Below are 15273 nucleotides of genomic sequence, written 5' to 3' on the forward strand. Positions count from 1 at the left end.
CTTCCTGTCCTCTCTAACGAGGTATGTAGTTTTCGTTGCAGAGCTGGAGATAGTGTCAGTGGACTATGAGTTCCTCCATCTCCCCTCTCAGTAAGATAGATGAGGGAAGTGTTAATGGACTATGAGTGCAGTAAGCACTGCACTGGTGGGAGGTACAGGCTCATCTGCAGTGGTGGCAGATTGGAATTGTAATTCATTAACAGGTCTCGGTAAAGGAGTTGCGTGATTGTGCAGGTGGAGCCCCACACAGCTGTAGTGATTTCTAAAATGACAGCTGCTGTGAGGGAGAAAAACCCTCACATGCTCTCATTTTACACCTTGTAATGTGGTGCAGAAAGTGGAATTATCTTTTAACTGATCACATGCTGCAATTTCCATATGTCTTCTGGTGCTCTCATGCTTCTAACACTGCATATGTGAAAGAAAAATAAAAAGCAAGTGCTACTTCAATATATTATAGTTGGCTGGGTACAATTGGGGCACACACCTGAATTCAGCGATTTGATTTTTTTTTTTTTTTTACATTGTTTACATTTTAAAATAAGATCTTTCAATTTCAGATAACGAACTATTGTTATTTTATAGAGGATATTTAGAGACTTGCTCTGCATTTTAAAACTACAAAAATAATTTAATTTTATTATCTTTTTAAGTTTTTTGATTGTGATCTTACGAACTTGCTTTTAACGCCTTTCTGCTTTTTCTTAACTAGGTTTGAAACATGGATGGAGAATCTTCATACAACAAAGGTAATGTAAATAAGCCAATCTAGCATCTACCTAGTCACCTTATAGAGGACCTTTCTCTTGCCTATTCAAAGTTAAAATCAGCTACTCCAAGTACTATCCCTGTAGGTTATCGCAGGGAAAAAACACGTGCTTACTAGACCAGATAGTCCAGCATTTTAGGGGTGGCTGTCATTTCTTGATTTACAGACAACCCCCTGCAGTTTCGCTGCTGTGCAAGCAAAAGATTTGTAGGTACTAAGTAGACTGTCAAAAAGCCTCTTGGGATGTGTGACAGATATCCTAGGAAACTGTGAGCCTTTGTCAAAGGTGAGGAATAATTTGGTAACCCTGTAAAAGTAAGATACTATATGAAACAAGCAGTATTCATATGCAATTTTGCAAGAGGGAGGGGGAGAAGAAACAGAGCGAAAATTGGTGAAAGGTCAGCTTTAAATATATAGATCTTTTTTGTTTAGTTTTGTCTCTTAATTGTATATGTTTTTCCCTTGCAGTAGAAGATGTGTATGTGTCTCATGTGGAAGATGCTGTGACATTTTGGGGACAGGTAGGTTATCGCTGTTATTAAAAGTTTTGCCTTTACATAATCTAGACAAAGTATAAAAAGAAAATGGACGAAAGGTAATGCATATGGGTATTTGGTTTTGTCAGCAACAGGAAACACAGCTGTTAGCTATAATCCTCAAGAATAAGCTCAAGCATCCTGATCACCTGGTCCTCGGACAGAAAAATACCTAATGAATGAGAGTTTGGAAAACTTTAACCTATTGGACGTAGTGTACGTAACTATTAGCAGTTTTGGCTAGAGTAGGGAAGAGTTTTCCCTCTGCCAAATGTATTATGGTCTGTGTCTCCACTGGGAAGATTTGTCTATTTGTCCTTGTGAGCATTGTCACTGAGGCAGAATTCCTCACACTTTGGGGGAGGGAGGAGGAGGAGGTCCCTTTTACTTTCTGTTATCTCCAAGAAAGGAAGTTAAGGTTTCCCAGCTAGATACAGACAGCAAAAATACCCTATTCCATTAAAAAAATAAGTGTTTTATACGTACACGTTACTCCAACCCAAACTTTAGTTTTGTTTTTTGGACTGTGTGGAATTGGTTAGAACCTCTGTCAACTTTGTACTACTGTCTCAGATTTCACTTCCTTTCCGTCTGAAATTAATCACTGCAGTAGGTGTCCTCTTAGAATGATATACCTTCTCTGTGTATTCTGATGACTATAACATTTTTATTTGCCCCTCATCTTTGCTACTGGTGATAATGATCCCAATGACAAATGGCAAGTTTAGGTCTACTGAATGGGGACACAAACGACAATAAACCCTAAACTTCAGTATTCTATCCAAAACTAGAAAAAAGTTTTGTCTGGAGTTACGTGTTAACTTTTTCGTTACTGGACCAATTTTTGTTTTTTTCCCAGATGCTAAAATGTGTATTTCTTTCTCGTACAGTACAGATCACAGGTGTAGTCTAAGGCCTCATTCACACTTGCACTGCTAAACCTGCATTTATATGCTTTTAGAGGACATTTGTAATTGCATATAAACTCCTGTAATGTTCAGTGATACCTTTTTTATACTGCGTTTACCTGTGTTTAGGTGCGTTCTGTTTTGCTGTGTTTATAGAAAATAGAATTCTGTCTTCAGGATCTGATTAGACATTCTAGATACAGCTAAACACATGTACAGTGGGTATAGAAAAGAATCACCCTCATTTAAAATAATCACATTTTGTTGCTTTGTAGCCTGAAAGACAGCACAGTTTTTGTTTTATCCAGCTGTATTTACTCCATCCAAGTGAAGGATATACCACCAACGTGAGAAAAAAAAAATTCAAAAACAGAATCAGTTTGAAAAAGGATCACCCCTTCTAAAAATGACTTGTAAGCCCATTCAGGTGTAGCTAATCACCTTCTCAATGGCGCATAGTCATTTGACTTTCAGCTGTGGTCATTTTGATTAATTCAGCATTAAATAGCTTTCCTGGAGCATTTTAGTTGTGGACAGGCACAAGTCGGGAGAAAAAAAAATGAAAGGCTTTATCAATGCCTAGAAGCACAGTGAAGTGTATTATTAAGAAGTGGAAGGTATTTGGTACAACGCAGACCCTCCCTGGATCAGGATGTTGCTCCAAACTGGATGAAAGAGCCAGGAGGAAACTGGTCAGAGAGGCTACCAAGAAGCCTACAGCAACAATGAAGCAGTTGCAGGAATTTATGGCAAAGTGTGGTCATTGCATGTGACGATAATATCACAAATTCTCCACAAATGTGGCTTGTATGGAAGAGTTGCAAGAAAAATGCCACTACTCAAGAAAGACCACATGCAGTCACAAATGAACTTTGCCAAAACGCACCTTGAAGTTTCTGAGGCCATATGGAAAAAACGTGTTCTGGTTAGATGAAACTAAAATTTAATTATTTGGCCTCAACACTAAACAATATTTCTGGCGGAAATTGAATACAGCTCACCATCCAAATAACACCATTCCTACAGTAAAGCATGGAAGTGGTAATATCCTGGTATGGACGGTGTTTCTCTGCAGCAGGGACTGGAGAACTTGTCAGGTTAGAAGGAAAAATGGACGGGCAAAATGCCATCAAAATCTTGAGGAAAATCTGCTGCCCTCTGCCAGAAAGTTGTCAATAGAAAGAAGGCTTACAACAGGTCAATGACTCAAAGCACACAGCAAAAATGACCACACAGTGGTTAAAGGAGAAAAAGATGAATGTCCTTGCATGGCCTAGTCAGATCCCAGACCTAAACCTCATTGAAAACCTGTGGAATGACTTTAAGCCTGCAGTCCACAAATGGTCACCATCAAACTTTAAAGTGGTTGTAAAGGCTCAAGGTTTTTTACCTGCATGCATTCTATGCACAAAGGTAAAAAAACCTTCTCTGTGCAGCATCCCCCCCAGTCCCCCCAGTACTCACCTAAGCCCCCTGTCGATCTAGCGAAGTGCACTGGAGTCTCGGCTATCCCGATGAGAAGAGGGGAGGGCTGAGACTCTGCTCTGTGAAAGGACACACTGAGCAGCGGCTGGGGAGTGCACATGCTTGGGTGCCCACAAAGGAAGATGCTTGCTGTGGGGGCACCCAACAGAAAAGAGGGTTTCGGGAGTACCGGTGGGGAACTCAAGAAGAGAATCCGGGCTGCTCTGTGCAAAACCACTGCAAGTAAGTAAGGTAAGTATAGACATGTTTGTTTAAAAAAAAAAAAAAAAATAAGCCTTTAGAATGACTTTACAGTGCCGTGAAAAAGCATTCATACCCCTTGAAATTGTCCCACATTTTGTCATGTTACAACCAAAAACGTAAATGTATTTTATTGAGTTTTTATGTGATAGACCAACACAAAGTGGCACATATTTGTGAAGTGGAAGGAAAATGATAAATGCTTTTCAAAATTTGTTACAAATATCTGAAAAGTGTGGTGTGCATTTGTATTCAGCCCCCCTGAGTGAATACTTTGTAGAATGACCTTACCCTGCAATTACAGCTGTAAGTCTTTTTGGGTATGTCTACCAGCTTTGCACATCTAGAGTGACATTTTTGCCCATTCTTCTTTGCAAAATAGCTCAAGCTCTGTCAGATTGGATGGAGAGCATCTGTGAACAGCAATTTTCAAGTCTTCCCAAAGAATCTCAACTGGATTTAGGTGTGGACTTTGGGCCATTCTAACACATGAATATGCTTTGATCTAAACCATTCTATTGTAGCTCTGGCTGTATTTTTAAGGACGTTGTCCTGCTGGAAAGTGAACCTCCTCCCCAGTCTCAAGTCTTTTGCAGACTCACAGGTTTTCTTCTATGATTGCCCTGTATATGGCTTCATCCATCTTCCCATCAACTCTGACCAGCTTCCCTGTCCTTGCTTAAGATAAACATCCCCACAACATGATGCTGCCACCACCATGTTTCACGTTGGGGATGGTGTGTTTAGGGTGATGTACAGTGTCAGTTTTCCGCCATACATTCCGCAAAACGCTGCTTTTAGGCCAAAAAGTTACATTTTGGTCTCATCTGTCCAGAGCACCTTCTTCCACATGTTTGCTGTGTCCTCCACATGGCGTCTCGCAAACTGCAAACAGGACTTCTTATGGCTTTCTTTGAACAATGGCTTTCTTCTTGCCACTTTTCCATAAGGGCCAGATTTGTAGAGTGCATGACTAATAGTTGTCCTGTGGACAGATTCTCCCACCTGAGCTGTGGATCTCTGCTTGTCCTCCAGAGTTACCATGAGCCTCTTGGCTGCTTCTCTGATTACTGCTCTTCTTGCCCAGCCTGTCAGTTTAGGTGGATGGCCATGTCTTGGTAGGTTCGCAGTTGTGCCATACTTTTTCCATTTTTAGATGATGGATTGAACAGTGCTCTGTGAGATGTTCAAAGCTTGGGATATTTTTTATAACCTAACCCTGCTTTAAACTTCTCCAACAACTTTATCCCTGAGCTATCTGGTGTGTTCCTTGGCCTTCGTGATGCTTTATTCACTAATGTTCTCTAACAAACCTCTGAGGACTTCACAGAACAGCTGTATTTATACTGAGATTAAATTACACACAGATGGACTCTATTTACTAATTAGGTGATTTCTGAAGGTAGTTGGTTCCACTAGATTTTAGTTGGGGGTATCAGAGTAAAGGAGGCTGAATACAAATGCACACCACACTTTTCAGATATTTATTTTAAAAAATTTTGAAAACCATTTATCATTTTCCTTCCACTTCACAATTATGTGCCACTTTGTGTTGGTCTATCACATAAAATCCCAATAAAATACATTTACATTTTCGGTTGTAACACGACAAAATTTTGGAAAATTTCCAAGGGGTATGAATACTTTTTCAAGGTACTGTATCTAACAAAGGCAGATTTCTGTCACTATGTCTGAATTCTGAAAACCTGCGCTGCTAGAGAATTCGGTTTCCAGGGCTGCTACACTGATGCTGATCATGAATCGGAGTCTCCAAATCTGTCTAAGGATGAACTGGAGAGATGTGAGGGAGGAGACAATATTGTAGCAGAAGCTGATTTTCCATCCCCTGCATATCATGAGCCACAAGTCTCCAAAGCCAAAACAAGGCACCATGGGCACTAAGAGGCTGGCAACATCAAAAAAGACTGTTTGCATCTACACACAGATTGAAAGTATAGTACAAGAGGTATGTACTAATCTTGAAAAGATAAACCCCTTACAGTTCCTTTTGAGGATGTTTCCTCTTGTTAGGATTCTGTTGATAGGCATTTTGAAGCCCTCTTAAATAATTTGTTTGCCTTTTCAGGTCCAGCCCTGCAGCTGTCAATTGCTGCCATGTCTGTTTGCCAGACTATTGCTAAATAAACCAGGCAAATTATTAGAGAACATACACCTATCCTTAATGACCCCAGTATTTTGGAACAGTTGCAGCTGATTTCCTCAGTCTTATTTTGTGTTCAAAGAATTATTAAAAATGGTGCGATGTGCCCTTATAATACAGCATGAACAAAAATTACTAATTGGTAATATACAGTCCATAAAAATCCATATGGAATGGACCAGCGCATCAAGGGTTAATCCAGCTTGCTCACTGCAGCATGTCTCAGAGATGGTGGTACATCTCAAACTAGCACAAAATAGAATGCAATTTAAGTATAGTATATCACATTTAGAGTGTAAACAGACAAGTGGCCACTCACGGCTAGTAGATGTTTGCCTTCACATAGGAATGCTGTCTCTCCAGTGCAGGCTGTCAGGTTGCAGGAATCTGGCAAGGGGCCTGGCCCACCAATGACAGCACAGTAAGCACTGACCTCATGTTGAGGGCAGAAAAAAGGGGTGGCTGCTTCGAAACATGTTGCCATGTCCCTTTAACCGCCTCCCGCCCTCCATATAGTAAAATGACGAACGCAAGGCGGTTCTATCATTCTGGGAGGACGTCATGACGTCCTCCCATTCTAACCGCGTATGTGCGGCTCCGGGAGCGATCGGCGGTGCGCTGTGTCCCTCAGACACAGCGGATCACAGATCAACGGAAAGAGCCGAAGATGTTGGCTCGGTCATGTGATCAGCTGTGTCCAATCACAGGTGATCGCATGTAAATAGGTTAATGCTGGTTATCGGCATTTCTCTCCTCCACGAGCTGTCACGCTGACAGCTCGAGAGGAGAGCCAGTAATCGGCATCCATCAGAGGGGGCATGTGCACTGATGAAAAGTGTGTCCTGATCTGTGTAGCCCCAACAGTGCCACCTGTCAGTGTCCATCAGTGCTCATCCATGCCACCTGCCAGTGCCCATCAGTGCCACACAAATGCCACATTTCAGTGCCTACCAGTGCACATCAATGCCACATCAGTGCCCATCTGAGCTGCCTTTCAGTGCCGCCTATCAGTGTCCATCAGTGCCACCTATCAGTGTCCATCAGTGCAGCCTATCACTGCCCATCAGTGCAGCCTCATTAGCGCACATCAGTGAAGGAGAGAAATCACTTATTTACAAAATTTTATAACAAAAACTAAGAAACGTTTTTTTTTTTTTCTTCAAAATTTTCAGTGGTTTTTGATTTAAGAAAAAATAAAAAACCCAGAGGTGATTAAATACCACCAAAATAAAGCTCTGTCTGTCACAAAAAAATGATAAACATTTCATATGGGTACAGTGTTGCATGACCACGCAATTGTCCCCCTGAAAGTTAACTGAGATTGTTGTAAACTACATGCAGAGTTGTCTCCTCTCCCAGTGCCCATCAATTGAGCCTATCAGTACCCATTAGTGCTGCCTATCAGTGCCCATCAGTTCTGCCTCATCAGTACCCATCAGTGCAGCCTATCAGTGCTGCTTCATCAGTGCCTCCTTGTCAGTGCCCATCAATGGAGCCCATCAGTGCTGCCTCATCAGTACCCATCAGTGCAGCCTATCAGTGCCCATCACTGCAGTTTCATCAACACACATCAGTAAAGGAGAAAAATTACCTGTTTGCAAAATTGTATATCAGAGACTAAGAAAAAAAATGTTTTTCCAAATTTGTGGTCTTTTTTCATTTGTTCAGCAAAAAATGAAAAACCCAGTAATGAGTAAATACCATCAAACGAAAGCTTTACGTCTCAAAAAAATGATAAAAATGTCATTTGGGTGCAGTGTTACATGATTGCACAATTGTCAAAGTGCAACAGCGCTGAAAGCTGGAAATTGGCCTGGGCAGTAAGGGGGTATAAGTGCCCTGTAGGCTAGTGGTTAAACTTTTTGGAGATTATGGAGATAGCATACCAATTATTTCCATGCACACTTCTATTAGCCGTGAGTGACCGTTTATCTGTTTTACTTGCAATAAATGTCATGTGACGAACGCGGCGTCAGTATCCCCGCCCTTCCCACCAAACTCGTGACTGAAGGACTAGCCAATCTAAAACCGCTGTGTCACGTGCGTAACAATGCCACTCCCAGCTGCACCCTGCACAACGATTTTCCAGCTAATTGGACCACAATCGATATACCGGCAGCCTGAGCGATTGTTACTGGGTCAGGTTAATTAAGCAATTAACCCTTCACACTGCCACCACCTTCTTTTTTTGTACAGAGAGGAAACTCGGCAATATCAGCTAAAACACCATAATGGTTGAGATGATCGTCTGCATAATACGGCCACTGCAGGCCGATTATGCAGAGAGTTAAACACCGTAGCTTTCTCTTTTAGATGCAGGAATTCGTAAATTGTAATAAAGCGCTATAGAAACAGTTCAACACTTTCAGAAGGAAAGATTTATTACTAAAAGGGCAAATGGGTGCAATAAAAATATTTACAGTAAAAGATGTAACTAAGATATATATATATAAATATATATCTATCTCTTAGTTACTATATATATATATATATATATATATATATATATATATATATATATAAAAAATATGCAGAGCACAGCAAATGGATAACAGAAGTTTAGGTAAATAAGTACTTGCCCACAAAGATGCCTGGGGTTATGCAGTTTCAAGTCTGATGAGCTCAAAAGGATTTCTGGTCTCGCACTTAGTTTTTTTTTTTTTTTTTTTTCTTAATTTAAATATTTGATTTTTCATAGTAATAACAAAACACTTTCATCTCATTCATAATAAATACAAAATTATTTTATTCTTTATTTTTCCCCTCTTAAAACATTACCTTCCCCCCCCCCCCCCAAAAAAAAAAACCCCACTCTGCATTCTTCACTGCCTTTTATCTAAAGCAAGCGTATCCTACCCATCTACCCATTCTATGTCATTCTACATTTCACTTTCTCCCATTTACTGCGAAGTTTTCCCATTTTGCGGAATATGCCTCCAACTTATCTTCCTGCATATAATATAGCTTCTCCATTTTACTAATCCAGTTCACTGTTTCTATCCAATCCTCCTCCTTCGGTATTTCTATTTTCTTCCAATACTTGGGGATCAGACTTTTTGCAGCATTCATATAGTACCCTAAACCTAATTTCTTGTATTTGCTAACTGATAGCTCTGAACTATGCAACAAACACATCCCTGGATCTAACCCAATGTTCATTTCAGTAATGGTCTCTATTAAATGTACTATTGTTTTCCAGAATATTTGGATTTTTGGACATTCCCACCAAATATGATACACTGTCCCCACTTCCCCACACCCTCACCAACACCACTGTGATTTCTCCCCACTTATCTTACTTTCTACACTCTGTGTAATGTGCCATCTTATCAAACATTTATAATTTATTTCTACATCCCTCAAACTTACATTTTCAATCTTACAAACGAATCTATTTTTATTTTTCTTCATCTAATACCACCCCCATATCTCTTTCCCATTTCACTATGTGCATTGGTTTAGTGTTTGTGTCTAATTTTGTAAGGATTCTATATATTTTGGCTGTTTCGTGTTTCCCATCCCCCCGTGTATCCAACAACCTTTCAAACAAATTCCAATCCTTTTTCATTCTCAAAGGTTTTTGGGAGGTTTCCCTAAAAACAATTTAATTGGTGATAACGCCACTCATCTAACCTGGTGAAGAACTTTCCCTTTTTCCTTTTCCAAATCTTTAAAGGGCTTCAGTTTCCCCTCCCCCATTATATCTCTTAGTTGTACATCTTCCTTTTTAAACCATCTACCTGTTATCTCCTCTCTACCTGGGGGAAAAAAAACTGTATTTCTTAGTGGCATTAGTATAGAATTAAATTCCCACTTCATATACAGTTGTGACCAAAATTATTCAACCCCCAATGCTGTAAAGGGGTTTAGGGACTATAGTGTACATTTGGAATTGTATTCAGAATCAAATCCTACAAGGACGTTGTAACTACCCAAATGCAACTAAAATGACATCAATTGTTTATGTAATACAGTAGTAAATGGTTCTTATGTGGTTTCTTCATTGCCACAATTATTCAACCCCTTAAAGACTACCACTCTGAAGAACAGAGGTTCATACAGGTGCTTTCCATCAGGTATTGAAAACACCTGTGGATGTCACCGAGCAGCAATCAAGCATAATAAGCACCAATTAGGCAGCTTTAAAATGACTGTGATACTCAGCTCCTTCTAGACATTTACTGGTGTGGTTACAAACATGGTGAAGGCAAGAGAATGGTCCAGGAAGACAAGAGAAGAGGTGATTTCTCTTCACAGGAAGGGCAATGGCTATAAGAAGATTGCAAAGATGTTAAACATACCAAGAGACACCTTAGGAAGCATCATTCGCAAATTCAAGGCAAAGGGCACTGTTGAAACGCTACCTGGTCGTGGCAGAAAGAAGATGCTGACTTCGACTGCTGTGCGCTACCTGAAGCGTAGAGTGGAGAGAAGTCCCCGTGTGACTGCTGAGGAACTGAGAAAAGATTTGTCAGATGTGGGTACAGAAGTTTCAGCCCAGACAATAAGACGCACACTGCGTAATGAAGGCCTCCGTGCCAGAACTCCCAGGCGTACCCCCTTGCTGTCTCCAAAGAATAAGAAGAGTCGACTGCAGTATGCCAAAAGCCATGTGGACAAACCACAAAAGTTGTGGGATAGTGTTCTGTGGACTGATGAAACAAAATTAGAACTGTTTGGGCCCATGGATCAACGCTATGTTTGGAGGAGGAAGAACAAGGCCTATGATGAAAAGAACACCTTGCCTACTGTGAAGCATGGTGGAGGGTCAATCATGCTTTGGGGCTGTTTTGCTTCTGCAGGTACAGGGAAGCTTCAGCGTGTGCAAGGTACCATGAATTCTCTTCAGTACCAGGAGATATTGGATGGAAACGTGATGCAGTCCGTCACACACCTGAGGCTTGGGAGACGTTGGACCTTTCAACAGGACAATGATCCCAAGCATACCTCCAAGTCCACTAGAGCATGGTTGCAGAGGAAAGGCTGGAACATTTTGGAGTGGCCATCGCAGTCACCAGACTTAAATCCGATTGAGAACCTCTGGTGGGACTTAAAGAAAGCAGTTGCAGTGCGCAAGCCTAAGAATGTGACTGAACTGGAGGCCTTTGCCCATGAAGAATGGGCGAAGATACCCGTAGATCGCTGCAAGACACTTGTGTCAAGCTATGCTTCACGTTTAAAAGCTGTTATAACTGTAAAAGGATGCTGTACTAAGTACTAAGATTGAATGTCACTTGGGGGTTGAATAAAACTGATAATGCTGTGAGCACAGAAAAGACATTTGTGGTTATTTCATTATAACTGTTATGTTATATTTGTCTGACCTACAAGTGCCTCTTTAATGTAAATGTAAGCAAGATGACTGAATGATCAAAAGCAATGTCAAACTGGCCAAAACACTCAATTTCAGTGGGGGTTGAATAATTTTGGTCACAACTGTATTTGTGTATTTTATCCCATTCCCTTAAAACATTTACAGTGTACAAACTTAAATCCTCTAATCCTCTATATTGTGCTGGTAACCATATAATTCTGTTCAAATTACTTCCACTAAGTGTATGTTAAATTTTTACCCAACTTTTCCCCTCTAAATTGAACGTCCAATCAAAAATTCTCCCTAATATTACTGCTTTGTAATATCTCTTAATATCTGGAACTCCCAGACCTCCCTTCCCTTTATCTCTACTTAATATTTCATAGGATACCCTCGGTTTTTTATTCCTACAAATGTATCTTGTTATCATTCTTTTTATTACTTTGAAGGAGGCTTCTGGGAGTTTATTGGGATCATTTGAAATCTATATAAGATTTTCGGTACTATTATCATTTTTACCAGGTTTATACGTCCTATTCATGATGGAATTCCTCTTTTTCTAAAGTTTTTAATTCCCCCTTCACTTCATTTACTAATGAAATATAGTTTAGTTTATACAGATTCTTATACGCCGCAGTAAGTCTTACTCCAAAATATTTTATATCTCTCTTTCCAAATGAAGAGGAATTCCTTTTGTATTTTCTCTTTCCCTTTTTGGGATACCGTATATACTCGAGTATAAGCCGAGTTTTTCGGCACATTTTTTGTGCTGAAAAACGGCCCCCTCGGCTTATACTCGAGTCAACGTCTGCAGATGGCTCCCCCCCCCCCTTCCAACAGAAGGGAAACTATGGTAAGTACAGGGGTGGGCAGGGGGCTGCTGTCTCTTACCTGGCTCCGGTCCCACGACGATCCGGTCCAGGAAGCGCGGCTGCTCCTTCATTCGGTTCGTCCACTGGATGTTCGCGCGACTCCGCATTCTCACCGGTGATTGGCCGCCAGAACTGTAGCTCAGGAAAGGCACACAGGCGGCCAATCACCGGCGAGGAGGCGGAGCTGAGCGGCCCCGCGAAAATCGAGTGAAGGAGATGCAGGTAAGTGTGCCGTGCTTAGGTGCTGCTGCAACCACATATGTTGGCTGCAGCAGCACCATACTGGAACAGGGGTCAGCAAGTGTCAGTGGGAGGAATAGTGCCCCATCATTGGTGTCACTGATACCAATGATGGGGCATTATTCCTCCCACTGACACCAACGATTGGGCACTATTCCCCCCCCCCCCACTGACACCAATCATGGGGCACTATTCCACCCCCCACTGACACCAATCATGGGATACTATTCCTCCCCCCCACTGACACCAACGATGGGGCACTTTTCCTCCCCCCCACTGACACCAACGATGGGGCACTATTCCTCCACCCCCCCACTGACACCAATGTTGGGACACTATTCCTCCCACTGACACCAATGTTGGGACACTATTCCTCCCACTGACACCAATGATGGGACACTATTCCTCCTACTGACACCAAAGATGGGGCACTATTCCACTGACACCAATAATGGGGTGCTATTCCCCCCACTGATACTAATGATGGGGCACTATTCCTGCCACTGACACCAATGATGGGGCGCTATTCCTCCCACTGACACCAATGATGGGGCGCTATTCCTCCCACTGACACCAATGATGGGGCGCTATTCCTCCCACTGACACCAATGATGGGGCGCTATTCCTCCCACTGACACCAATGATGGGGCGCTATTCCTCCCACTGACACCAATGATGGGGCGCTATTCCTCCCACTGACACCAATGATGGGGCGCTATTCCTCCCACTGACACCAATGATGGGGCGCTATTCCTCCCACTGACACCAATGATGGGGCGCTATTCCTCCCACTGACACCAATGATGGGGCGCTATTCCTCCCACTGACACCAATGATGGGGCGCTATTCCTCCCACTGACACCAATGATGGGGCGCTATTCCTCCCACTGACACCAATGATGGGGCGCTATTCCTCCCACTGACACCAATGATGGGGCGCTATTCCTCCCACTGACACCAATGATGGGGCGCTATTCCTCCCACTGACACCAATGATGGGGCGCTATTCCTCCCACTGACACCAATGATGGGGCGCTATTCCTCCCACTGACACCAATGATGGGGCGCTATTCCTCCCACTGACACCAATGATGGGGCGCTATTCCTCCCACTGACACCAATGATGGGGCGCTATTCCTCCCACTGACACCAATGATGGGGCGCTATTCCTCCCACTGACACCAATGATGGGGCGCTATTCCTCCCACTGACACCAATGATGGGGCGCTATTCCTCCCACTGACACCAATGATGGGGCGCTATTCCTCCCACTGACACCAATGATGGGGCGCTATTCCTCCTACTGACACCAATGATGAGGCACGATTCTTCCCACTGGTGTTCCCACCCTCGGCTTATACTCGAGTCAATAGTTTTTCCCAGTTTTTTGTGGTAAAATTAGGTACCTCGGCTTATATTCGGGTCGGCTTTTACTCGAGTATATACGGTATTTAAATTTAGGATCTCAGTTTTTGTTGGGTTGACTTTTAAATTTGATAGTTCCCCATATTCCTTCAACGATTTCATTAGGTTTGGTAGTGTTATCCTGGGATTCCCCACATAAAACAACAAATCGTCCGCAAAGGCCGCCACTTTATGCTCTATATCTCCTATCCGAATTCCCCTTATATCTCCATTCTTCCTTATTGTTGACAACAAAGGCGCTCCAGTGACATAACATATGAGGATAAAGGACAACCCTGTCTTGTTCCATTTGACATTTCAATGGGCTCTGTTTTTTCCCCATTTACTATTACCACTGTGGAGGGCTTCCTATATAGCTTTTTAATCCATTCCCTCATTCTAATTCCAATTCCCAGAGCCTCCAAGGTATCCATCATGAAGCCCCAATCTATTCTATCAAAGGCCTTTTTCGGCATCAGTTGAAAGAACCACCGCCGGTACCTCCCCTTTTTTACTTTTCTGAATAAGCATCAGGGACCTCAACCCATTGTCCCTACCCTCCCTTCCTGGGACAAAGCCCACCTGGTCTCCATGTATCCATTTAGGCATAAGCTCCTTCAACCTATTCTCCAAGACCTTTGCATATAACTTGGTGTCTAAGTTCAACAGTGAAATTGGCCTATAGTTAGAACACTGTGAAGCGTCTTTTCATTCCTTATGTAACAGTACCACATGAGCCTGTAAAGAGTCTCTCCTCATATCTATCTCTCCTCCCAGGGCATTCATATATTTCTCTAGTTTGGGGATCAATTGTTCACTAAATTTTTTATAATACCTCGCCGTGTAACCATTTGGTCCTGGGCTTTTCCCCCTTTTCTCCATGCTTTTTAGTGCTACTTTTATTTCTTCTTGTGTAATTTCTGCTTCAAGGGAGTTTAATTGATCTCTTAATTTCGGTAGACCCCCATTTTTTAAATATATCTTTCTTTTTTTTCTCTTTTTCATTTCCATATTTACTATGTCATAGGGGTTGATATTATACAGCCTTCTATAGTAATCCATAAATACCTTTGCAATCTCCTTATTTGAATGAACCAGTTCTCCCTTAGGGTTTTTTATTTTATCAATATAATTCCTATTTTTCTTTTTCCTTAAGGCTCTCATTAGATATTTTCCCGGCCTATCTCCCCATTTATACTTCTCACTTAACACTTTGTTATATACTCTCCTTCTCTCCTCCTCCATCAAAGTCTCTAACTCCCCTTTTTTTTTTTTTTTTTTGTTATCTTCTGCTTGATTTCTTTTGCTATACTATTTTTGTGTGTCTTTTCCAGGTCAGAT

General features: G+C 41.8%; 1 protein-coding gene across 1 annotated transcript in view; it reads left to right on the forward strand.

Annotated features, from left to right (window-relative positions):
- Positions 1-721: 721 nt before the first annotated feature.
- STK31 (serine/threonine kinase 31) overlaps positions 722-15273 on the forward strand; it is a 267629-nt gene continuing 253077 nt past the window's right edge. Inside the window, exons 1-2 of the mRNA XM_089673219.1 lie at positions 722-749; positions 1241-1293. Of these exons, the coding sequence (XP_089529345.1) occupies positions 722-749; positions 1241-1293 (81 nt within the window). The remainder of the gene's footprint in view (positions 750-1240; positions 1294-15273) is intronic.

The sequence above is a fragment of the Staurois parvus genome, unplaced genomic scaffold (assembly GCF_062004578.1).
Source record: "Staurois parvus isolate SC_StPar_1 unplaced genomic scaffold, SC_StPar_1.0 ptg000136l, whole genome shotgun sequence".
NCBI lineage: Eukaryota > Metazoa > Chordata > Amphibia > Anura > Ranidae > Staurois > Staurois parvus.